At 53.5% G+C, this 26,003-nt stretch overlaps 1 protein-coding gene across 1 annotated transcript in view; it reads right to left on the reverse strand.

Moving 5' to 3' along the window:
* Positions 1-2,244: 2,244 nt before the first annotated feature.
* Positions 2,245-26,003, reverse strand: part of IMPA2 (inositol monophosphatase 2) — a gene marked incomplete at both ends in the record, with an annotated part of 33,112 nt that continues 9,353 nt past the window's right edge. The window contains 7 exons of the mRNA XM_080714425.1: positions 2,245-2,360; positions 2,994-3,145; positions 4,484-4,592; positions 11,868-11,976; positions 15,523-15,568; positions 17,457-17,564; positions 23,017-23,150. Of these exons, the coding sequence (XP_080570551.1) occupies positions 2,245-2,360; positions 2,994-3,145; positions 4,484-4,592; positions 11,868-11,976; positions 15,523-15,568; positions 17,457-17,564; positions 23,017-23,150 (774 nt within the window). The remainder of the gene's footprint in view (positions 2,361-2,993; positions 3,146-4,483; positions 4,593-11,867; positions 11,977-15,522; positions 15,569-17,456; positions 17,565-23,016; positions 23,151-26,003) is intronic.

Genomic DNA, 26,003 nt, shown 5'->3' on the forward strand with positions numbered 1-26,003 from the left:
AGAGGGTGAAGTGCCACAAATAAATGGTTTAAGGGAAGATCATTAGAGTAACTTTCTCTGCAGCGTAAGCTGACAGGACCTAGAGACGATGGAAAGGACTCTTTTGGTGGTGCTAGGGATGGGACCTAGGGCAGTCTACTCTGAGTAGCACCCCTGCCATATCTTATATTTATTTACAGTGCTTGGAATTGACCCCAGGGGTGTTCTACCCAAGCTACACCCCCAGCCCTATTTTAAAATTTTATTTTATATATTATTTCCTTTATTTGAGGTACTGGAGATGCCTGTCTTATTTTTCAGAGGCCTCATCAAGTTACTGAGACTGTCCTTGAACCTGCGGTCCTCCTGTCTCTCTCCCACATACTGGGACTGCAGGTGTGTGCCACCGTGCCTGGTAGCGCCACTTTGTTTTTTTTTTTTTTTTTTTTTTGGTGGTTCTGGGGTTCCTGGAAGCCCTTTTTGTATACTTTTTTATTTGGAAATAGGGTCTCTTAAGCCAGTGTGCCTGGCTTCGAACCTGTGCGATCCTCCTGTCTCCGCCTCCCAAGCGTGGGGATTACAAGCGTACACCACCACGCCTGGCTTAAGTAGCGCCATTTTGTTGGCGCTATCCCGGGCGGGTGTGAGGCCAGTTCTGCAGTGTCTGCTGTGCCCTGTGGGAACAGAAGGTGGCGCCCATGCCTTAGTGGGCATCAGGCTTCTCACCCAAATGAGTCAGCTGGGCTTGGTGGCGCATGCTTGTAATCCCAGAATTCGGGAGGCTGAAACCGGAGGATCATGGTTTGCAGACAGCCTCAGCTACTTAGTGAGGCCCTCTGGAACGCAGTGAGACCCCGTTTCAAAATAAAGAATAAAAAAGTAGGGCAGGGGGTGTAGCTCGGAGGTTGAATGCCCCTGGGTTCCATCCCCAGACCTGGAAAAAAAAAAAAAGAGACCCAGTCCTCATACACTTGGCCCTTGGCCACGCCTCATTCACCTGCCACCCCATTCAGGGGAAACTCCTTCCTTTAGACATGAACTGATGAAAGCACTGGGCATTTTGTCCACACAGGGGACAGTCAGCCACAGCCTTCTCTAAACTCGCTGGTCTGGGGTCTGAGCCCTGCAGCAGCTCCCTGGGGACTATAGGCTGTGCAGGGGCCGCAGCTCGGAGCACCCGCATGTCTGCAGCAGGGGCCGCACAGCGACAGTACTTCCACGGGCTCGCCTCCAAGGGTGAGGCTGAGCAGCCCAGAGGAAGACTCCCAGACACGCCCCACTTCTAGGCGGCAGGTGAAGACGATGAGAACGTGAGAGTGTGGTATGCCTGTAACCCCAGTACCTGGGAGGCTGAGATCGTAGGTTCAAAGCCAGCCTTAGAAACACTGTGAGACCCTGTTTAAAAATACAAAAGAGGGCTGGGAGTGTAGGTCACATGTAGAACACCCCTGGGTTTAATCCTCAGTACTGGAAAAAAAAAAAAAAAAGGTGGGCTGGAGTTTTCTGTCTTAAGATTGGCTGTTTGTCAATATTTAAACGTTAGAGAAGGCACCTGGCCTGGGAGCCAACAGCCTCATCTGAATTATTCATATAAGTAATTTTATTTCCTAAAGAGACAAAAAGGCGGGCTAGAAAATGTATTTAAATAGATTTCTCTTTGCTAAACTGGTCAGCATTTGAAGTGTGTGACTTTGAGCTACTGCTGCTGTCTGTCCCCAAAGACATGGTTGAGCTTAGCATGATGGTCGCCTGCCCCAGGCCATGGGACAGGCAACCCACGGGCACCTGGGGCTCTAGTGTGGAAGCCTTCCTCTCCCAGCCCGTGGCTGCCCTGGGGCCTCAGGGCGGCCGGAGCAGAGGCGCTGAGCACCCAGCTTTCATTTGCTCCCTCTGATGCCACGGCAGGGGAGGGCCTGAGTGCCGTCTGCTTTACCAGCAGGCCTAAAGCCTTATTACCTGAGATTCGCTTTCTGGAAGAAAAAAAACCAATCAGGACTGGATTACCAGTGTGCATTTCAAGGAGACTGGGTGCTGGCCACGGCAGAGTGTGCACTGCCCTGCAAATCGGCTCCGTGACGTCAGAGAGGAGCCAGCTGAACACGAGTCTGGGCCACAGGGCTTGGGGCTGGAGTGAGGCCGCAGGGTACAGGCGCTGGGTCCCCGGCTGAGCTCCTGTGCTGTCATCTGCCCGTAGCTGATGGCTTGCAGGAACTGGGCTACGAGCGAGCGCTGCGGGGCACAGGCCCTGGGTCCCGGCTGTGGCCTTCACTTGCCGTCATCCCGCCCGTAGCTGATGACTTGCAGGAATTGGGCTACGAGCATCGCCATCTCCCTGGTCCCAGCAGCCACGACTCTGCGGGCCATGAGGTCCAGAGGGCCCCCTGGGGACAGAGAGAGCGCGGCCGCTGGGGCTCCTGCGGGCAGCCTTGTCCGGAAACTTCTTCCAGAGGCACCACCAAGGAGCACAGGTGGGTGGAGAGGTGAAGCCGTGCAGGTGGGAGGGCGGAGCCGTCTTCTCGGGCTCCACCAGTGTGAGCAGGGCCCAGAGCCACGAGCTTTAAAGCTGCTCGTTTCAGAGACTGCACTGGGAGGACATCAAGTCCAGGGAAATTCACTGCATCAGTCCACCACACTTTACCACGCACATGGGCACCTGGCCGGGAGAATGAGGGCTCCTAGGCTCCTGTGGGGCCCAGTCTGGGCTGGGCCAGGCCTGCTTCTCCCGTGCTCCGGGTCGGGTGGGAAGCCTGTCTTCCTGGGGCTGCATTAAGCAGGAATGCCTGCATAGCTGGACACCTATGAGCTTGGACGCAGGCCCCAGGTGCTCCCCTGGGAAAACCCAGAGCCTTGCTGCTTTTGTGTGTGTGTGTGTGTGTGTGTGTGTGTGTGTGTGTGTGTGCGTGCCACGGGGCACCCTGTATCTTGGCTACACCCGGAAGTGGCTGGCCACAGTGCCACCTGCCCTGGTTTCTGCGCTGGGCCCAGGGATGGTGGGGTGGTGGGGCTGAGCTCACCTGAGGTGTCTATCACGACGCCCCCTGCTTCTCGGATGATGACAGTGGCAGCAGCCAGATCCCAGCAGTGCAGGCCAAACTGGTAGTACGCATCAGCCGCCCCGGAGGCCAGGTGGCAGAGCGCCAGGGTGGAGCTCCCAATCACTCGGACGCTGGAGGAGAGGGAAAGCAGGCTGGGGGAGGCACGTCCTGCTGGAGTTTCCTCCGGTGGACTGAGCCTGGGGACGCTCCACCTGAGCTGCACCCCAGCCCTTTTCATACTTTATCATTTTTTTTGTGTGTGTGGTACTGGGGATGGAACCCAGGGGCATTCAACCTCCAAGCTACACCCCCAGCCCTATTTTTTATTCTTTATTTTGAAACAGAGTCTCACTGAGTTGCGGAGGGCCTCACTAAGCAGCTGAGGCTGGCCGCGATCCTCCGGTCCCAGCCTCCCGCAGGCTGGGATGGCAGCGTGCCCACCAGCTCGGCTCATGCTTACCTTGAATCAGGGTCTCACTATGTTGCTGGGCATCTTGCTAATGCCGAGGCTGACCTCAAGCCTGCAATCCTCCTGTCTCGGACTCCCAAGTACTGGGATCACAGGCAGACGCCACCACGCCTAGCGTCTACTGCGGTTCTTGGCGTGCATGTTGCTGTCTGCTGGGCACACTCAGGGCACGAGAACGAGTCCTACCCTCTGGGTGAGCTTGGCAGGCAGGTCCAGGACCCAGAGTGCCCCTCCCAGCAGCCCTCGCTGTTGTGGTGCCCGCGCTACACACCACAACCACTGCCGGCTGTACAGGCACTGGGTGTGAAGCGCCTAGCGCAGCTCGGCCACACTCCTGACTCTCCTGCACCCTGGCACCTGGCCCTGTGCTGCACCTGGTGGCTGTGTGTGCACCGCAGACCCAGGCTGCCTCCCCTTCCCTCGCGGTGATGGGGATGAAACCCAGGGGCACTCTGCCTCTGAGCTGCACTCTCAGCCCTATTTTTATTTGGAAAATCTAAGTTGCTAAGAGCCCTGCGAAGTTGCTGAGAAAGCCTTCGAACCTGTGATCCTCTTATCCCAGGCTACCAAGTACTGGGATTACAGCTGTGCACCACAGCACGTGGCTCCCAGCACTCTGCTTTTAGTTTTGAGATTGAACCTCTAAATTGCAAGGTGGGCCTGTGATCTCTTGCCTCCGTCTGCTGAGTAGCTGGGATTATAGGCGTGCACACAGCACCCAGCTCTCTTGGGCTTTAATACACACTTAGGAGAAACAGACCAGAGTAGCCGTCTGTCTAAAGCAGGTGCACACAGGACTCCCAGGACACAGGGCCCACTCGCACAGTGGCCTGTGGTGTCTCTCAGGTCCGCACACCCTGATCAGGAGGCACATGGGCCTCTGTTGCTGACACCTGGCAACCTGAGCAGCCTGTGGGGCATAGGCGTGCCTTGTGGCTCTGAGTCGGCACCACAAGTGCCCCCTCAAGTCCCCGCGGCTGCGGGACCTGGAGATGCCTACCCGTGGGCCTTGGCAAGCAGGAGCCGCTCCAGGTTGCTCAGGAACACTCTCAGAGTGGCCGGGTCCCGCTTGGGGCCAATTTCCGTCAGAACCAAGGCCTTGGAGAGGTCTGCGAGAGAGAACCCCGTCACCAGGAGGTCCGGGCCGGGTGCGGGCAGCACGGCGAAGCGCATGCCAAACACTGGCCTCTCCCTTCCTCAGGGCGAGGCGGCCTCTGTGGCTGGTCAGTGTCCTTCTGACAGGGACACTGGGGAGGAAGGGCGGCGCTGCCGTGTAGGCTGCCCCTCTTTTTAGGGGAGTCATCTTCTAGGTGGACGGAGACTCGGAGGATTTGGTGGCCTCTGAAAACCACCGTTATTCAAAACAAAACAAAACTGCGGCCCGCTGGGGACATGGTGTCTGAGAAAATAAGGCACCTTTCCAAAGGCTTCGGTTCTTCTGGCCCTGGGATGAGCCCAGGGGCAATGTACCTCTGAGCCACATGCCCTGCCTTTATTTTTTACTTTATTGGGTACTGGAGATCGAACTCAGAGGTGTTATACCTTTTTCGTGTGTGGTGCTGGGGATTAAACCCAGGGGCATTTTGCCTCTGAGCTACACCCCCAGCCCGACGTTTTTTTTTTTGTACTAGGGTTCCTGGAAACCCTTTTAACTCCGGGCTACACTCCCAGACCTATTTTTATACTTTTTTATTTGGAAACAGGGTCTCTTAAGCCAGCGCGGCTAGCTTTGAACCTGCGCGATCCTCCTGTCTACGCCTCCTAAGCGCGGCGATTATAAGCGTGCGCCACCATGCCCGGCTCCCAGCCTGACTTTTTATTCTTTATTTTCAAACAGGGTCTCACTGAATTTTGGAGGGCCTCACTCAGTAGCTGAGGTTGGCCACAAACCCAGATCCTCCTGTCTCAGCCTCCCAAGTACTGGGATTACAAGCGTGCGCCACCACGCCTGGCAGTGTTTTACCTTTGAGCCACACCCACAACCCTATTTTATTTTTTATTTTGAAACAGTCTAAGTTGTTAAGGGTCTTGCTAAGTTACCACATGCTGGCCTCCTGTATAAGCCTCTAAGTACTGGAATTACAGGCATGTGCTACTGGGCCCAGCTCTAAAAGCTTTAATACAAACCTTTCTCCAATTGCTGTGCTTACAAGATGGAAATACTCCCTGTGGAGAAAGTAACTTAGGAAAACATGGTCTTTAGGCCGGGCGTGGTGGTGCACGCTTGTAATCCCCGCACTTGGGAGGCTGAGACAGGAGGATCACACAGGTTCGATGTCAGCCTCAGCTACTTAGTGAGGCTCTCAGCAACTTAGTGAGACCCTGTTTCCAAATAAAATAGAAAATAGGTCTGGGAGTATAGCCCGGAGGTAGAAAGCCCCTGGGTTCCACCCCAGTACCACCAAAAAAACAAAAAAAAAAAAAAACAAAAAACATGGTCTTTGGCAGGACAGTTGTAGAAGCCTCCGGCCCCAGGTCAGTGGACCCCAGAGTTTATGGCTGTTGATGCAGCCACACGACGCTCATGATAAGCGCCCTGTGTGTGCAACAGGCCAACCAGTCAGCGCGAGCCTGGCTCACAGGTGGGCAAGTGCTGGGCCTTCCTGCAGAGACGAGAAGCCACCTGCGCCCACACCCAGACCTGCACTGTGCAGGGAGGACGGAACCACACCTGGTCTGCTCAGGTAACAAAACCAGGGCTACTCCGTGCCAGAAGCCGTGCCTACACCTGCCCCCATCCCTCCTTTATTGTGGTACCGGGTAAAGAACCCAGAGGGGGTACTTGTGAATGACACCCCAGCCCTCTTTTATTTATTATTTTTATGGTACTGAGGACTGAATCCAGGGACATATTATTTCTGAGCTATACACCTAGCCCTATTTTAATTTTTATTTGAAAACAGGGCCTTGTTAAATTGTTAAGGGTCAGCTGAGCGTGGTGGCACACACTTGTAATCCCAGCATTCGGGAGGCTGAGACAGGAGGATGGTGGTTTGAAGACAGCCTCAGTTACTTAGTGAGGCCCTTTGCAACTCAGTGAGACCCTGTTTCAAAATAAATAATGAAAAGTTCCATTCCCAGTACTGAAAAAAAAAAAAGAAAAGAAAAAAAGAAAGAAAAAGAAAAAGTTGTTAAGGGTCTTGCTAAGTTGCTGAGGCTAGCCTCGAACCCATGATCCTTCTGTCTCTATCTCCCAAGTGCTAGGGTTACAGATGTGCACCACCGTGCCTGGCTACCGACTGCCCCTTTTCTTACAGCCAAGCTCTCATTTTATGCTTTACTCCCTCAAACACGTGGCTCCACACCAGAGCGCCACCGGTTGCTGCCCGGTGAGCCTGGCACTAACGCTTGCTAACAGTGCCTCCCCTGCCCTGGCCTCCAGGTCACCCAGCCAACACTGCCCTGGCCTGGAGGCCGGCTGCCTGCACACGAGGGCCCCAGCCATGGCTGTAGAGGTTCACTGTCAGGTGTCCACACCGCAGACCATGAGGACAGGATCCGGCTCACTGACCCGCCTGCTGCCGCGCCGCACCCTCACTGGGCCACGCACTGCAATACTGCTTTTCAGGAGACTTTTTTTTTATTTGTAGTACTGGGGATGGAACCCAGGGGCATTCTACCTCTGAACTACACTCCCAGCCCTCTTTATTTTTTTATTCTTTATTTTGAAACAGGGTCTCACTGAGTTGCAGAGGGCCTAAGTAGCTGAGGCTGTCCGCGAACCGTGATCCTCCTTTCTCTGCCTCCCAAATGCTGGGATTAAAAGCGTGAACCACCACACTCAGCTTCAGGAGACTTTTGAAGAAACAAACAGCCACAGGATCAAGCCCGGCAGATGTACCACACACAGCCACTGACTCGATGGGCGATCCCCCAGATCCCAGCAACCAAGAACACACCTGCAGGGATGAGGCTCAGTGGGAGGGGCTTGCCTAACAGGTTCAAGGCCCTGGGTTCCATCTCCAACACCACGAGAAAGGAAAACAAAAGCCACTCACCCAGTGTGGAGGTGCACACCTGTGATTCCAGTGCTTGAGAGGCCGAGACAGGACAATTGCAGGTTCGAGGACAGCCTCAGCAAGTAGTGACTTTCAGCAACCTAGCAAGACCCTGCTTCAAAAGAAAAATAAAAAACAGGGCTGGGGGCATAGCTCAGAGGTAGAATGCTCCTCAGTTCAATCCCCAGTAACACACACACACACACACACACACACACACACACACACAGCCTGGGGGCATAGCTTGGAGGTAGATTATCTCTGGTTTCAATACCCAGTACCACATACCCATTAAAAAAAAAGCCACTCACCAGGTGTGGGTGGTGCACACCTTGTAATCCCAGTATTTGGGAGGCTGAGACAGGAGGATTGTAGGTTCAAGGATAGCCTCAACAACTTAGCAAGACCCTCAACAACCTAGGGAGACCCTGTTTTAAAATAAAAAATAAGCTGGCACACACTTGTTCGAGGCCTGCATGCACTAATCTAGCAAGACCTAAAGAAAAATAAAGTCGGGTGTGGTGGCATGTGAGCGTGGATCACAGACTAGAGGCCAGTTTCAGAAACAACAGGACCCTGTTTCAAAATAAAGAATAAAGAAGGCTGGAGAGCCTGGTGCAGTGGCACATGCCTGTAATTCCAGTACTTGGGAGGCTGAGATAGGAGGATTGCTGGTTCGAGACCAGCCTCAGCAACATACTGAGACTTGCAGCAACTCTGGCAAGAACCTACTTCAAAATAAAAAATAAAGGCCGGGCGTGGTGGCGCACGCTTTTAATCCCCACGCTTGGGAGGCGGAGACAGGAGGATCGCACAGGTTCGAAGCCAGCCGCGCTGGCTTAAGAGACCCTGTTTCCAAAAATAAAAATAGGTCTGGGAGTGTAGCCCAGAGATAGAAGGGCTTCCAGGAACCCCAGTACCACCAAACAAACAAACAAATCAAAAATAAAATCAGGCTGGGATGTAGCTCAGTGGTAGAGCGCCCTAAATTCAATCCCCCAGCAATATACACGCACAGACACAAAGAGTGGCCCTCCGGTCTCGGCCTCCTGAGTTCTGAAATCACCAGCTCGTCCTGTGTTTTCGGATACGAGGCAAGGTGCCAGCCAGGACGCGTTAGCCTGCGGCCTCCATCTTGGCAAGGTGCTGGCTGTGCGGGCTGCACCGAACCACACGGCCCCGGCTCACTGTGCCTCAATCTCCCGTGTACACGCCCGAGTCGTGGGGGCGCTGGAAGGAAAAGCCCCCACTGAGCCCTTGGGCAGCACCTGCCCTGACCCCACCCGGCTGTGGCTTTGCTTGTGAGTTTCTGAGCTGAAGACAGGCTGGAAAGGTACCCGTAGTCTAGAAACGGGGAGAAGGAAGGGCAAGGAAGCAGGTGGCTGCTTTGACGACGGCTCCTCCAGGAAGCCACACTCACCCCAAACCTGCTGGACTTGGGAGGAGGCTCGGTTCCTTCTGTTTCTTTACACTGAGGATTGAACCCAACCAAGGGCGTTCTACTTCTACACTACTTTATTTTGAATACCGTCTCGCTAAGCTGCTGAGGCTGGCCTTGAACCTGAATTCCTCCTGTCTCAGCCTCCCAAGTGCTGGAATTAGAGGCACACACCACCATGCAGCTAGCTTCTCCTTTGCTAAGGACTCTCCCTTCGTACACGATGGAGGTACTGTGCTGGATGTCAGAAGTTTATGCTTTCACTGAATCCTCAGGGCTCTCTTTTTTCTTCTTCCTGGTACTGGGGATGGAACCCAGGGGTCTGAGCTATATCCCCAGCCCTGTTTTTTTCTTTCTTTTTTTCTTTCTTTCTTTCTTTCTTTCTTCTTTCTTTCTTTCATTTTTTGGGTGGTACTGGGGTTCCTGGAAGCCCTTCTACCTCCAGGCTACACTCCCAGACCTATTTGATATTTTTTAAATTTGGAAACAGGGTCTCTTAAGCCAGCGAGGCTGGCTCCGAACCAGTGTGATCCTCCTGTCTCCGCCTCCCAAGCTCGGGGATTACAAGCGTGTGCCACCACGCCCGGCTCTTATTCTTTATTTTGAAACAAGGTCTCACCCAGCTACGGAGGCTGGCCTCGAACCTACAATTTTTCTGTCTCAGCCTCCCAAGTACCAAGATTACAGTGTGCGCCACCGCGTGTGGCTCTCAGGGCCTCTCTCATTCCCCATTAGCACCTACTCTCTAAGCACCATGACTGGGTGGTCTCCTTTTACCTGCTTGAGGCCCAGCCTCAGCTGGAGTGAGTGGAACCTGAAGCCGGGCACGCACACTGCGCAAGACCAGCTGCCCACTGGGAAGCCGACACCAGGCTCAGAGGGCACTGAGCTTCAGCTCACCGTGGGGATGCTGCCGTCTGGTGCCCGCATGTGGGCAAGGGCTTCAGTGCACAGCTCACCGTGGGGATGCTGCCGTCTGGTGCCCGCATGTGGGCAAGGGCTTCAGTGCACAGCTCACCGTGGGGATGCTGCCGTCTGGTGCCCGCATGTGGGCAAGGGCTTCAGTGCACAGCTCACCGTGGGGATGCTGCCGTCTGGTGCCCGCATGTGGGCAAGGGCTTCAGTGCACAGCTCACCGTGGACACGACTCCACCCAGCGCCCGCGTGTGGCCAAGGGCCTGGAACGGCAGCCCTCCCTCCTATGTCGGCAGGTGCCTGCTGGGGCCTCAGAATGGAAACCAGACCCAGCCCTCCCTGGGGGCTCAGGAGAGCCGGGCTGGAGGGGCGGTCTGGGAGCGCCCGTAGGACAGGCGGTCACCCTGTGCCATGAGCCAGGGCGGACCCCCAGGAGTGGTGTGCGCAAGCAGACTTTAGTGTTACCATCAAATGAATTCTAGAGCAGAGTTCAGTGAGCTGCAGCACCAGCCTCTGCCACTGTGTGTGGGGTCAGGCCAAGCGGGTACCTTTGGCACGCTTGGCTGTGATTAACACCAGCCACTCCAGATGTGGCTGAACAAAGCACCCACGGCTGCCCCTGCCCCCGCGTGCTCGCTCCCGTCCTGGACCTGAGAGGCCTGCTCACAGGCAGTTCAAGTACCGGAGCAGCCGTCTACAGAGGAAAACGAGGGTGGCCGAACTGCGGTGGTCTCAGGGTCCCAGCTTCTTTACCCACCCGCTCCCTGGTGGCCACCTTCCCGGAGCCCAGGCTGCCAGCCCACGCCTAGGGAGAGCAGGCTGCACCTGGGAGACTGACCAGCAGCCGGGGACATTGACCGCCCTGGGCCTGAACTGCACACGCAGCCCCAGAGGACAAATCCCAACCACGACCTAGATTTCTCTTAGCCTTAAAGATGAAAGATGTGAGTACAAAACAGAGCAAGAGCCGGTGCGGTGGTGCTCGCTTGCAAGCCCGGTATTTAGGAGGCTGAGCCAGGAGGATTGCAGGTTCAAGGACAGCCTCAGCAACCTAGTGAGACCCTAGATTTCAAAACAAAAATAAAAGCCGGGCATGTTGGAGCACGCTTGTAATCCCAGTACTTGGAGGCTGAGATAGGATTGCAGGTTTGAGGACAGCCTCAACAATGTAGCCAGACACTCGGCAACCTAAGGAGACCCTGTTTCAAACTAAAAATGAAAATAGGGTTGGGGGTGAGGCTCAGAGGTAGAACTGTCCTGGGTTCAATGCCTAGTAATAAATAAAATAGGACTGGGAGTATAGCTCGAAGGTAAAATGCCACCCCCACCACACCCCCACCATAAACAAGAGCAGCAGCAAAATCCAGAATGAGATTTTTTTGGGGGGCAGTCCTAGGGATGGAGCCAGGGGCATTCTACCTCTGAGCTACACCTCAGCCCTAGTTTTTGTTTATTTTGAAACAGGGTCTCACTGAGTTGCAAAGGGCCTCACTAAGTAGCTGACAGTCTGGCTAGGACAAGACTATTTAACTCTGACCAACTAGCAAAAACATTAGGCTACAGAATAGAGCTGGGCATGGCGGCGCACACCTGTGATCCTAATACTTGGGAGGCTGAGGCAGGAGGACCACAACGTCAAGGCTGGCGGTGTGTGGTAACTTAGCAGGGCCTCAGCGTGGGGCAGGGGTAGAATGCTTTCAGGGCAGCGGGCGTGGCGGCACATGTTTGTCATCCCAGTTCTTGGGAGGCTGAGACGGGAGGACGGCAGGTTAGCGGCCAGCCTCAGCAACTTGTGAAGCCCTCCACAACTTAGTGAGACCACTCTGTTTCAAAATAAGGAATACAATGTGGCTGGGGTGTATCTCGGAGGTAGAATGCCCCCCAGTTCAACACCCAGTACTCCTCCCCCCCAAAAAAAAGGAAGAATGCCCCAGGTCAATCCCCAGTACCAGCACACACACAGACACAGACGGGCTCAATCTGCAGCTCGACCCCGTCCGCAACACCTACTCGGAGGCGAGCCCCAGCCCTACCTGTCTCCCCTGAGACGCAGAGGCGCTGGCCATTGCAGAAGGCGCCACGGCCCCGCCGGCCCGTGTACAGCCGCTCCTCCGTGCAGTGGTAGATCACCCCGAACTCCAGCTGCGGGTGCCGGGCAGGGAGAGAGCAGACACGGTCACTAGTCAAACACGCAGGCGAGGGCTTCTCTCAGAGCTGGGACAAACGGCCCCACGCAGCGCGCACCCGAGCTGGGCCTGCGCTTACAAGCACTTCCTTTCAGAGTTCAAAATATATGAAGCTGGGTGTGGTGGTGCAGGCTTGTAATCCCAGCACTCAGGAGGCTGACACAGTAGGAGCGCAGGTTCGAGGACAGCCTCAGCAACGTATTGAGACCCTCAGTAACCTACCAGACCCTGTTTCAAATAAACACAAAAATAGCCGGGCGTGGTGGGCACGCTTGTCATCCCAACATTCGGGAGGCTGAGACAGGAGGATCACGATTCGCGGACAGCCTCAGCTACTTAGTGAGGCCCTCTGCAACTCAGTGAGACCCTGTTTCAAAATAAAGAATAAAAAATAGGGCAAGAGGTGTAGCTTGGAGGTCAAATGCCCCTGGGTTCCATCCTCAAACCCTCAAAAAAAAAAAAAAATAAAGAAAGAAAGAAAATAAAAAAATAAAAAGGGCCAGGGTGTGAATTAGAGGTAGACTGGCCCTAGGGTCAAGGGTCAATCCCTAGAACAACAGAAAGGAAATTGAGAGACTGAGACAGGAAAATGGCAGGACAGCCTTCGCAATGCGGCAAGGTGCTCAGCGACTTGTGAGACCTTGCCTCCAAATAAAAACTGGAGCAAAACAGGGCCAAGGTGTAGCCAGGCAGCAGAATGTCCCTGGGTTCAACCCCAGGTCTGTCTGTCTGTCTGTCTGTCTGTCTGTCTGTCTCTCTCTCTCACATACACACATGCACACACGCACGCACGCCAATTAGCTGGGGATGGTGGCATATGCTTGTAATCTTAGTACTTGGAAGGCTAAGACAGAAAGATCACAGGTTTGAGGCCAGCCTCAGGAACTTAGTGAGATCCTGTTTAGAATACGCAGGGTGGGGGCTGGAGATGTAGCTCAGTATTAGGCCAGACTGGGTCCGATCTCCATAACCCCCACACACACTAAAAAAGGAGCCATGTGAAAGGAGCCGCAGCCACACGCCAGGCCCCTCTGCGCCTTCCCCTCGGGGTGGACACACACAGGTGCGCCTGCTAGGATGAGCCACATGCGCCTATTCCAGAAATGGGTAGCACTTGGGAGGTGCCTTGGAGGTCTTGGCCGGCATCAGCCATCCTGAAATGGCTGCTCCGACCTATAGAAATTGGTAATTTCTGGACCATTGGCCTGCAGTTACTGACACCTTGCTGCCCTTTGTGATATCCCCAATCCTGGCTTTAGCAGAACGCCCCAAGCTGGCCAACCTCAGAACTGTGCTGGGCTCCCAAGCCTGTGGCAGGGCCCCAAACCAAGGGAGGGTCCTAGCCATGCACGAGGTGGTGGTGGAGGAAAGGGAGGCACAGGGAGACCTGGACGGCCTGAGCACCCGCCAGCCTCCTGGTGCACACCTTCATTCCTGGCGGCCCTTTCTCCCACTGTTGGGGACCTGGTGGTCCTGAGGTTCCTCAGCCTCCCACATAACGAGCATCGTGGACAGCACTGAGTGGAGAAACCAGGGGACGCTAGCCAGCCCTTCACCGCACCCATACACACGTGTATGGGCATTCTATCTGCAAGCTACACCCCCAGCCCTTTTTACATATTTCTTTTTTGGGGGGGTGGTACTGGGGGTGGAACCCAAGGGCTTTCTACTTGCAGGCTACACTCCCAGACCTATTTTATATTTTTATTTGGAAACAGGGTCTCACTAAGATGCTGAGAGCCTAAGTAACTGAAGCTGGCTTTGAACCTGTGTGATCCTCCTGTCTCAGCCTCCCAAGTACTGGGATTACAAGCGTGCCCACCATGCCCGGCTGCATATTTATTTTGAAACAAGGTCTTGCTAAGTTGCTGCAGCTGGTCTCAAACCTGCAGCCTTTCTGTCTCAGCCTCCCTAGTACTGGGATTACAGGCGTGCGTCACCACACCCTGCTCCACTATTAAAATTCTTTTTTTTAGTTTGTTTGTTTGTTGGCTTATTTATTTATTTATTTGGTACTGGGGATGGAACCCTTCTCTGGGCTACACTCCCAGACCTATTTTCTATTTTTATTTGGAAACAGGGTCTCTTACGCCAGAGAGGCTGGCTTCGAACCTGCGCGATCCTCCTGTCTCCACCTCCCAAGCGCGTGGATTAGAAGCGTGCGCCACTACGCCTGGCCTACTATTAAAATTCTGACTGAGCCAGTGTGGTGGCGCACGTTTGTAATCCCAGTACTTGGGAGGCGGAGACAGGAGGAGTACAGGTTTGAGGCCAGCTGCAGCAACTTAGTGAGGCCTTCTGCAGGTTAGACCCTGTTTCAAAATAAAAAGAGTATATTTGGGCTGGGAGTATATTGTCCCTGGGTCCTATCCCCAGTGTCTTGTCTGTCTGTCTGTCTGTCTGTCTGTCTGTCTCTCTCTCTCTCTCTCACACACACACACACACACACACACTTCTTACTGACTCCAAACTAAGTTCTTTGCTATTGCTAAGTGTGCAAACTTTCTCACGTCTCTGTGCTAGGACACCAAGGAGGAAGACGACAGATGGTGGTTTAAGTGGAGGACTCTTTTCTTTTGAAACTGAGGATTGAAGCCAGGGGCATCCTGCCTCCAATCTACAAACCAGCACCGTGTGTGTGTGTGTGTGTGTGTGGTGTGTGTGTGTGTGTACTGTGGTACTGAAGCCAGGGGCATTCTCTCTCTGAGCTGACACCCCAGCCCCATTTTATTCCTTATTTTGAAATGTGGTCTCACTAGTTGCACAGGGTCTCATTAAATTTCTGAGGCTGGCTGCGAACCTGCAATCCTCCTGTCTGAGCCTCCCAAGTACTGGTATTATAGGTATGCACCACCACGCTGGACTTATTTCTGAAACGGGGTCTTGCTATGTTCCTGAAGCCGTCCTTGAGCCTGTGATCCTCCTGTCTCAACCTCCTTAGTACTGGAATTACACGCATGTGCCACGACGCCTGGCCAGGGGCCTGCTTTTGAGGTACCCGACCCTGGCCCCACAAGGTAAAGCTGCAGTAACTGCAGGACGTTCCGCTCTCCATGCAGTGCTTGAGCCGGTCAGCAGAGGCTGCGCCTCGGCCCCGTGAGGCTCAGGTCTCAGTTCACAAGGTCTCTGGGAATCCTCAGGGAGCCACATTCTCATACTAATAGCCAGGAGAAGATAAAGAAGGATTAGTAGGACATTGAGATTGAAAACATTATCCAAAAATAGGAGGTCCATTTTGTTTGTGGCCAAGTCACACGCTCTAGGGGTCAGATGGACACTAGCCTGGACATCTGCTCAAAACACTGCCTTCTATAGAGCCACGAAAGGACTATGGCGGAAACCAGGGCAGCCACCTTGGGGGTGAGCACTGGCCTTAGGGCTCCACGCCCAACGGTCTCTGCTTGCTTACTTTCTCAGATTCAAAAGACACATCCTTGGATTTCTGGATCGTGGCAAAGGGCAAATGGGTATACAAGGTGGAAACAAAATAGAGGACGTGTACCTCTTGGTGCACAGCAAATCCAATGCTGACCGCGACTGCGGGGAACCTGCGGAGGGAAAGAGCGTTTGCGCGCGCGCAGGGCTCCCGAGCACAAAGGCCCTTTCTACACTCGCTGCCTTGTTTACTTAGAAACAACTTCCTCCCATTCCACTAACTGCGTCCAAGACAAACAGACTTAACTGGCTATGTTGTAAGATAACTGACCTTGCCGGGTGCAGTGGTGCACATCTGGAATCCTAGGACTTGGGAGGCTGAGACAGGAGAATTACAGATTTGAGACCAGTCTGGGCAACCTAGTGAGACCCTGTTTCAAAATAAAAAAGGAAAAAGAGGGCTAGAGGTTTAGTTTGGAGGTAGAATGAGCCAAGTTATTCAATCCCAAGCACCAACAAAAATAGAAAGAGCAGAGAGTGTTCATGGTGGCATGTTCTTGGAATAGGAGTCTCCCCAGGGGGTCCAGCCACGTTGAAGTTGGAGCCTCGTCGTCTGTGGAAGCCGCGCCGTGTTCAATGACACAAGGTCCTTGCCCACCTTTCGTGGCCCTGGAGAGCACACACAGCCCCCACGCCCACGCCACCGAGGGGCTTCCAGTGGTCACAGCCGTCGCCTCCCGCCTGCCCTGGGCCCGCCAACGCCGAGCCGCCTGCCCGCCCAACGCCGCTGTCCAGAGCGTCTCTCCGGCTGTGCTCTCTGCCCTGGAGGCCGCTGCTTCTGCCCTATGAGCCTCTTGTGGTATGTGTGGCGCTAGGAATGGAACACGGGGCATTCTACCTCGAACAACAACCCCAGCCCCTTTTACTTTTCATTTTGAAACAGGGCCTAAGTTGCAGAGTGCTTTGCTAAGTTGTTGAAGCTGGCTGCAAACACGCAGTCCTCGTCTCAGCTTCCCAGGTACTGGGATTACAGGCATGCGCCATCACACTTGACTGTCTACCACAGCTGCTACTAAAGAGGCCCTTTTAAAGTCAACCCACCACTTACAACAAATATAACACACTTTTTTTTTTCCCAGTACAGGGGTTTGAATCTAGGCTTTGCACATAATAGATAAGTGTTCTACCACTGAGCTATATTCTCAGCTCCTGTTATTTTCTTTTGAGACTGGGTCTCACTAAATTGCCAAGGCTGGCCTTGAACTTGTAACCTTCCTGCTTCAGCCTTCTAAGTAGCTGGGATTACAGGTATGCACCACTGTATCTGGCAAATAATTTATTTTCTTTCTTTTTAGTACTGGGGCTCTACCTCCTAGCAACACCCCCAGCCCTTTTTATGTTTTCTTTTGAAACAGAGTCAAAATTTTAAGTTGCTAAGGCTAGCCCAGTCTCAACCTGCAATCCTCCTGCCTCAGCCTCCCAAGTACTATGATTACAGGTGTGCACCACCATGCCTGGCGAAACACATTTGTGTGTGTGTGTGGTATTGGGGGTGGAACCCAGGGGCTTTTCTACCTCTGGGCTATACTCCCAGACCTATTTTATACTTTATGTGGAAACAGGGTCTCACTAAGTTGCTGAGAGCCTCACTAAGTAGCTGAGGCTGGCTTCGAACCTGCGTGATCCTCCTGTCTCAGCCTCCCAAGCGCGGGGATTACAAGCGTGCGCCACCACGCCTGGCTAAACACATTTTTTATTTGTTTGTTTGTGGTACTGGGGTTCCTGGAAACCCTTCTACTTCTGGGCTATACTCCCAGACCTATTTTTTTATATATATTTTTTTATTTGGAAACAGGATCTCTTAAGCCAGCGCGGCTGGCTTCGAACCTGCGTGATCCTCCTGTCCCAGCCTCCCAAGCGCGGGGATTACAAGCGTGCGCCACCACGCCTGGCTAAACACATTTTTAAACAAGATGTTCTTATATACTCTGAAAGTCTCTCACAAATGGAAAACCTTTAAAATTTTTCAGGATTTGACAAGGCGTTCCCTGCTCCCCTCACCCGTGCACGAAGTTGCAGGTGCCGTCGATCGGGTCAATGATCCAGGTTGGGCTGTGGGTGAGCACACACTTGGCCCCGGGGGCCGCGGCGGCCTCCTCGGCAATGAACCTGCGGTGGGAAGGCAACCTGAGAACGAGCCACACTACTCCGCCGCCTGAGGAACAGGAGGCAGCACTGGAGTTCAGCTCCGTGCTGAAGGACACTGGCTGGCAGGCCAGGGCTGGTGGCTCAGCGGCAGAGTTCGTGCTTAACATATAACAGGCCCCGAGTCAGTCCCCAGCACCAGCAGAAAGCCACACCTCGAAGAGCTCTATCTTCCAGGTGAGAGGCTACGCACGCAGGAGCACAGGCCAGCGGGCGCCCGAGCTCAAGTCAGTTTCCACTTTAGTCTGGCAGAGCAGCTCATGAGAGGCGCAGACGCGAATGGGGCGCTGGCTCCCGGGGCTGGCCTGGGCTCCAGACGTGGCTCTTCTACTGGCAGTGCGTGTCCTGGGGCATGGAGGAGTGACGTGTCACCTGCAGCCCACAGAAACGCAGGCGACAACAGGCCCTGCACCTGCCCCCCCCATCTGGCCCCCAGCTTCCCTCTGGGAGAAAGCAGGCTGTGTGAAGGGCATGGAGGTGAACCCCTGAAATCCTAGTACCTGGGAAGCCAAGACAGGAGGATCAGAGAGGCCAGTCTAAGCAACTTGGCAAGACCCTGTTTCAATTGAAGACTAAAAAGGGCTAGGAGTATAGCTTAGAGGTAGAAAGTCCCTGGGTTCAATCCCAGCACCTCCCAAACCACGCAAGCAAGCCGGCCAGCAGGGTGCCTGGCCTTGCCTGAGTGCCTGGGGAGCCCTGTTCCTCCAAGGCCTTGGGCTCCTGCAGCCTGGCCGGCCCCTCCTCCGTGAGTGTGAGTAAGTTCCCTTACACTCTCCTCACGGGAGAGCACTATCTTGTTGCGAACCAGACAACCGGATCTCAAGATTAACTTGCATACTGGGGCGTGGTGGCACCTACCTGCATCCCCAATACTTGGGAGGCTGAGATAGGAAGATTGCAGGCTCGAGTCCAGCCTCAGCAACTTATAGACGAACCCTCTGCAATTTAGTGAGACCTTGCTTCAAAATAAGGAATAAGCCAAGCTGGGTGTGGTGGGCCATGCTGGTAATCTCAGTATGTGGGAGGCTGAGAGAGGAGGGTCGAAGGTTCACGGCCAGACTCAGCTACTTAGTGAGGCCCTCTGCAACTTAGTGAGACCCTGTTTCAAAATAAAGAATAAAAAGTAATTCAGAAGTAGAATGCCCCTGGGTTCATAAATCCAGTACTGAAAGAAAAAAAAATATTAGCTGAGTGTGGTGGCACATGCCTGTAACCCCAGTCCTTGGAAGGCTGATACAGGATTGCAGGTTCAAAAACAGCCTCAGCAAATTAGTGAAGCCCTAGGCAACTTAGTGAGTGAGACCCTGTTTTACTTATTTATTTTTTGTTTTTTGTTTTTGGTGGTACTGGGGTTCCTGGAAGCCCTTCTACCTCTGGGCTACACTCCCAGACCTATTTTATTTTTGGAAACAGGGTCTCTTAAGCCAGCGCGGCTGGCTTCGAACCTGCGCGATCCTCCTGTCTCTGCCTCCCAAGAGCGGGGATTACAAGCACCACCATGCCTGGCATGAGACCCTGTTTTAAAATAAATAAGAATGAGGCAGGGCATGGTGGCACATACCTTTAATTCCAGTACTTGGGAGGCTGAGACAGGAGGATCACTGCCTTGGCCTCCTAGTAAGACTGTGTTTCAAAATAAAAAATAAAATAGTGCTGGGAGTATGGCTCAGAGGTAGAATGCTCCCAGGTTCAATCCCTACTGTGCATGTGCGCTCACACGCGCGCGTGCGCTCCCTCTCCCTCTCCCTCTCCCTCTCCCTCTCCCTCTCCCTCTCCCTCTCTACCTGCACAGAAGGGAGCTCTCAGCTTCTCCTGAGGGCATCACCAGGCCTCCTGTTGCTCAGGCCAGAAGCAGCAAGGCCCTGGTCTTCCTTGCCCCTGCCTCCTACCCTCATCCCCACCCAGAGCCCAGGTTTCAGTCCTCAGCTGAAGCCCGCAGAGAGCATGCCAGGGCCTGTCCAAAGCTGTCCCCACAGGGCGGGCTGAGCCTGGTGCTGTCCGCAGGCCGAGCCCACGCTGCCTGTAGGGAAGGCGGGGCCTTGCTGTTTTCTAGGAGGTTCTCAGGCCATGCCACATCCATATCACAGGGAACATTTTTTTTTTTTTTGAGGGGGGCACTAGGGACGGAGGGTGTTCTACCTCTGAGCTATTATTTTTATTTTGAAATGGGTCTTGCTAAGTTGCTGAGAGCCCACTACATTGCTGAGGCTGGCCTTGAACCTGTGCTCCTCCTGACCTAGCCTCCCAAGCCTGGGCATGCCCCCGACGCCCAGCAAGAACACGCTTTGACTAAGGGCAGGTGGGGAGACAGTCACGGTCTCTGCAGCTTGCTGGCCCTAACAGGCTGCCCGCCACCCCCACGAGCTCCCGGAGCCACTGTCTCAAAGCTTCCTGACCTGCACACAAGCCCAACAGTGAGTCGCTGTAAACAAGAGGCGCCAGAGACCCCGCAACTCGCCCACTGCAGTGGCTGCTTCGGTGAGGGTTAGGGTTGAGTTAGATAAAGTTAGAGGGCTGGGATGGGGCTCCGTGCTAGAGCGCTCGCCGGCATGTGAGCGGCCCTATGTTCCACCATCACTGCAAGGACTGAAACCCCGGCTGCTTCCTCAGTCCTAGCAGCAGGGCCCCTGAGGGCCGTGACTGGGCCGGTCCGCCGCCCGGAGCACATCCCTCTGCTGCGCGATGCCGCCTCGCACGCTGCCACCTCCTGGGCCCGCCACGCAGGTCACCGCCCTTCAGACTTCGCTCCATACCGCAGAGGTTACCTGACAACATGCCCACGGGGACATGAGGCCGTGTCTGCCACCGCCCTGGGGCCCTGGACACCTCCGGTCCCTCCCTGGCTCACCCCCGCCCCGGGCAGGCCATGCCTGGGCTGGCTCTGGGCCACGCAATCCAGGCACAACCAGAGCCTGTGTTCGGGTATCCCCAGACAGGTCCAGGGGCCCAAAGGAGCCATGGTGGGCCTAAGACAGTGGCGTGGGGGCTGATGCCTGCCCATGGCTGGGCAGGCGATCTGTGGCAGGCCCAGTCCACTTCGGTGCGTGTGGTAACCCCAGTAGGTGGGAGGCTGAGGCAGGAGGATCGCAGGTGTGAGGCCAGCCTGGGTAACTTGGTGACACTTGCCTCAAAATTAAAAGCAACAATAAAGAGGGCTAGGGTCACAGCTCAGTGACAGAGCGCTCCAGGTTCCATCCCAGGTGCCACAACAAACAAAGAAATAAGCATGCTTCCCTAAAGGGTACCGGCTCTGCCACCTTTCTTTCTTTTCTTTTCTTTTTTTGGTGGTACTGGGGTTCCTGGAAACCCTTCTACCTCCAGGCTACACTCCCAGACCTATTTTTTTAAAATATATTTTATTTGGAAACAGAGTTTCTTAAGCCAGAGAGGCTGGCTTTGAACTAGCGTTATCCTCCTGTCTCCGCCTCCCAAGCGAGGGGATTACCAGCGTGCGCCACCACGCCCAGCTCTGCCACTTAAGAGACAAGTCTGTTTTCTTTCTTCTTTTTGGTACTGGGGATTGAACCCAGGGACATTCTACCTCCCAGCTACGCTTCCAGCCCTTTGTTAAAATTTTTAAACAGGGTCACCAGGCATGGTGGTGCACGCTGTAGTCCCAGCATCTGGGAGGCGGAGACCGGAGGATCGCAGTTCGTGGACAGCCTCAGCTACTTGGTGAGGCCCTTTGCAACTCAGTGAGACCCTGTTCCAAAAATAAAAAGAATAGGGTGTATTCATTTCGAGTTACCCTCTCATGCCATTTTGGCATAGGGCTGTGTTCCTATTTTCTGTATTTCTATCTTTTAATAAAATTCTTTAAATCTTCAAAAAAATAAATAAAAAGAATAAACACTAGGGCTGGGGATGTGGCTCAGAGGTACAGTGCCTCTGGTTTCAATCCTTGGTACTACAAAAAAAAAATTTTTTTTTTTTTTTGAAACAGGGTCTGGCTAGTTGTGAGGCTGGCCTCAGGCCTGGGATCCTCCTGCCTTGGTCTCTCCTCGCACACCGCAGACGTGCATCACCCGGCCTAGCTTAAGCTGGCTTTCTACTTCTCCTTCTGTAGCCACATGATTTTTCCTTTCCTGGAGTGGCTTGCAATTACATTTTGAAATAAAACATTCCACACCCCAAAACACATACAGGGGGCAGGTGGCAAGGCTTGAATCAGGCAGGAGGGAGGAGACAGCGACGAAAAGATGTGGTCAGGTGAGATGGGAGCAGGACTGGCTCAAGACAAAGGCCGGTTCCCAGGAAAGGGGGCTCAGGACCGCCTGCGTGGGGGGCAGGGTGGACCTGGAGAAATTCTACTCGCAGCCCTATTTTATTTTTTATTTTGAGCCAGGGTCTCCCTAGGTTACCTGGCTGGCCTCGAACCTGCACGCCTCCTGTCTCAGCCTCCCAAGCACTGGGAATGCAGACATGTACCGCTACGCGCGGACACTGGCCCATCCTGTCAGTGTCACTGGGGGAAGGTGTGTGGCGGCTATCTGCAGAGCACGCCGAGACTGCCTTACAGTTAGTTTCTGCCACTCAAGGCCATTCAGGTGTGGACTTGAGGGGTGCCCAGGGGCCCAGCAACTGGCATCCAGTTGAGGAGTCAAGACCTTCAAGAGATTCCAGCTGGGGACCTGTAATCCCAGTACTTGGGAGGCTGAGACAGGAGGACTGCACTTTTGAGGCCAGCCTCAACAACTTAGCGAGACACTCCTTAAATGCAAAAAATAAAAGGGGCTGGAGGTATAGCTTGGAGGTCGAAGGCATTGGGTTGGGAAGTGTGCTCTGCAGACCTGGGTTCAGAGCACAGCCGAGCTAAGAGCAGCAAGCTGTGGCTACTTGAACGCAAGATGCCTTAAAATACTTTAATTTTTCTGTGGAAAAGATTAATAGCTTGCATCAGATTTTCTATAGGGTGGCCCCACGCGGTGAAGAGCGTCAGCTCTAATCAGGCACAGCAGTGCACACCTGCAATCCCAGTACCTGGGCGGCTGAGACAGAGGGTTGTGGGTTCAAGACCAGCCTCCACCACTTAGTAGGACCCTGATTCAAAATAAAAACAAAACAATAACAAAAACAGGGCCGGGGCATGGTTCGAAGGTAGAATACCCCTGGATCCAATCCCAGTACTACATACAAAAAAAAGTCAAGGCAGGGTGTCCCTGCAGAGGCCGGGGATGCAGCTGTCCTGTGTCCTACCGCGTGCTGGGGGCGTCCGGCACTACACACTGGCAGCGGGCTGACGCGGCCCTGCTGCTGGCGTCTGCTTCACGCACGTGGCCAGGATGGCACTGCCCAGGCTCCTGGAGGGCTCAGCCAGACCCTCCTGGACACGTGAGTGCCCGCCTGGCACGCGCTCTGCCAGGACAGCCCTGGCCTCATCGCCAGGCGGCTTCCCGTGCCGCGCGGGGATGCTCACCTGTGAGAGGGGAACTGTCTTCGCAACTCAGAGACAATGAAGTCTTCCACCAGGCGGTCCGTCTCCGTCACCAGATCTGCTGCTGAGGTTTTGGTGAGGAAGCATTTCTCCTCCACCAGGGCTTTCCTGATCATCTGAAACCAGAGGGGCCTTGGAAGCAGGTCTTGAAGCCGAGGGGCTCCTGTGTCAGCCTTCAGCTGCGGACCCGACAGGCGCCCGCCACTGCGCACCCCGGCAACGGTGACCGTGTTTGCGATGGGGATGGACCCACGGGCACTCTACCTCTGAGCTCCACCCCAGCCCTATTTGTTTTCGTAAATCTTTATTGTGAAAGAGGGTGTCACTATGTTGTGGAGGGCCTCAAGTAGTCGAGGCTGGCGGCAAACTTGATCCTCCTGTCTCAGCCTCTCAAGTACTGGGATCACAAGCGTGCACCACCACGCCCGGCCCCATTTTAAGTCTTTATTTATTTTTTATTTATTTACTTATTTTTTTTTTGTGGTACTGGGGTTCCTAGAAGCCCTTCTCCTTCTGGGCTACACTCCCAGACCTTCTTTTATTTATTTGGAGACAGGGTCTCTTAAGCCAGCGAGGCTGACTACGAACCCGCGCGATCCTCCTGTCTCCGCCTCCCAAGCGCGGGGATGACAAGCGTGTGCCACCACGCCCGGCTAAGTCTTTATTTTGAAACAGGATCTCACTAAGTTGCGGAGGGCCTAAGTGCTGAAGCTGGCCACAAACCTGTGATCCTCCTGTTTCAGAATCCCAAACACTGGGATTACAACAGTCAATATTCTTAATAAGAAAGACTCACCATTTGAGTTAAGTTATCTTTGGAAGCAGTTTTGAAAACAGCAAGGGACATTGATAGGAAGTGCTCAAAATAGACAGTGGAGCACACCTCTGCCAAATTGATGAAATTTAGGTATAAACCAAAAAAATGTTTTCTCCCAAATGTACTTTATGAATCATACAAAATGGGAGATGCATGGTGATGCATACATGTAATACTAGTACTTGGGAGGCTGAGACAGGAGGATCACAGGTTCCAGGACATCCTCAGCAATTAGTGAGACTCTCAACAACCTACAGTGACCCTGTTTCAAAATAAAAATGAAAAATATGGCTGGGGATGTAGCTCAGAAGTAGAATGGCCCTGGGTTCGATTCCTAGTACCACAATAAATAAATTAAAAACAAGCAAACAAAAACCAAACGGGAGCTGCTGGTAGATTCAGATCACGGCCATCCACCCCGGGAGGCCGCCGCCGCCTGTGGCCAGAGCACCCTTGGAGCCTCAGTGCCGCCTCGCGTGCTGTGGCCTCCCTGGACGCCCCGGGACGAACCGTGCTGGCTAATGCATGCATGAGCGCCGCGCATGGTGGCGCACGCCCTCAACCCCAGTACTTATGAAGCTGAATCAAAAGGACTGTAGGTTTGAGGCCAGCCTCGGCAACTTACCAAGGCCATGCTTCAAAATTAAAAAAGACTAAAACACCCAAGAAGGACGGGGGTGTGGCTCAGAGGTAGACTTGTCCCTGGGTTCAATCCCCAGTAACCTGACCCCCCCAAAAGTGTCTCAACCATTCCCCCCCCCTTGCGGCCTTTGTGGCCTAACCCAGAGGATGGGTTAGGAATTTTAGAAAAGGTCAGATCACTTTACCACAGAAACTATGCAATGGCTCCCCACGCCCTCAGAGAAGACCTCGCATGCATTGCACCCACGGCCCGTGCACCTCTACTTTGCCTCCCACAGGGCCCTCACATCCCCCCACTTTTTCTGGTGCTGGGGATAGAACCCAGGGTCATTCTACCTCCAAGTCACACTCCCAGCCTTATTTTATTTGGAAACGGGGTCTAAGTTGCTGAGGCTGTCCTCAAACGTGCGATGATTCTCTCTCAGCCTCCCGAATACCGGGATTACAGGCATGTGCCACAATGCCTGGAACACTGTCTTTTAAAATCAATTGTTCATTTCTGTTTGATTAAAATGTGTTTGCTGAGCAGAGCGTGGTGGTGCACGCTTGTAACTCCAGCATTCGGGAGGCTGAGACAGGAGGATCACATTTCACGGCCAGCCTCAGCTACTGAGTGAGGCCCTTTGCAACTCAGTGAGACCCTGTCTTAAAATAAGGAATAAAAAAAATAGGGCTGGGGGTAAAGCTCGAAGTTGAATGCTCCTGTGTTCCATCTCCAGTAACCCCCCAAAAGTGTATTTGCTGCCTGGTGTGGCGGTACACACCTATAATCTCAATACTTGGGAGGCTGAGACAGGAGAATCACAGGTTAGCCACCAGCTTCAGCAAGTAGTTACACTCTCATCAACTTAGAGAGAGACCCTGTTTCAAAATAAAAATAAAATAGCTGGGCATGGTGGTGCATGCTTGTAATCCCAGCATTTGGGAGGCGGAGACAGGAGGATTGCAGTTTGCGGACAGCTTCAGCTACTTAGTGAGGCCCTTTGCAACTCAGTGAGACGCTGTTTCAAAATAAAGACTACAAAAAAAAAAATAGGGCTGGGGGTATAGCTTGGAGGTAGAATGCCCCTATGTTCCATCCCCAGTACTATAAAAATGAATAAATAAAAATAAAATAAAAATAAAAAAATAAAAATAAAATTAAAATTAAAAAAAATAAATAGGAGGGTATAGCTCAGAGATAGGATGTCCTTGACTTCAATCCCCAGTACACCACACACACGCACACACACAGGAGGAGGCTGGTGTTGCAGCTCTGGCAGAGCTCTCCTGGGTTCAATCTCCAGTACCAGTACCAAATAATAATGACTTAGGACAAAACCAAAAAACCCACCACACACAAACCAGCTTCGAACAGGACGCTGGGTCAACAAAGATCTGATTCACAAGTTTCCCTGCACTGAGAGAAAAAGTGATGATAGAGTGTTCTCAGTAAAATGCTACATTTAAAAAACCAGCCAGTTTGAGAGGCTGAGACAGGAGGATCGCGGTTCGCAGATAGCCTCAGCTA

Source organism: Muscardinus avellanarius (genome assembly GCF_963383645.1).
Source record: "Muscardinus avellanarius genome assembly, chromosome: 17".
Lineage (NCBI taxonomy): Eukaryota > Metazoa > Chordata > Mammalia > Rodentia > Gliridae > Muscardinus > Muscardinus avellanarius.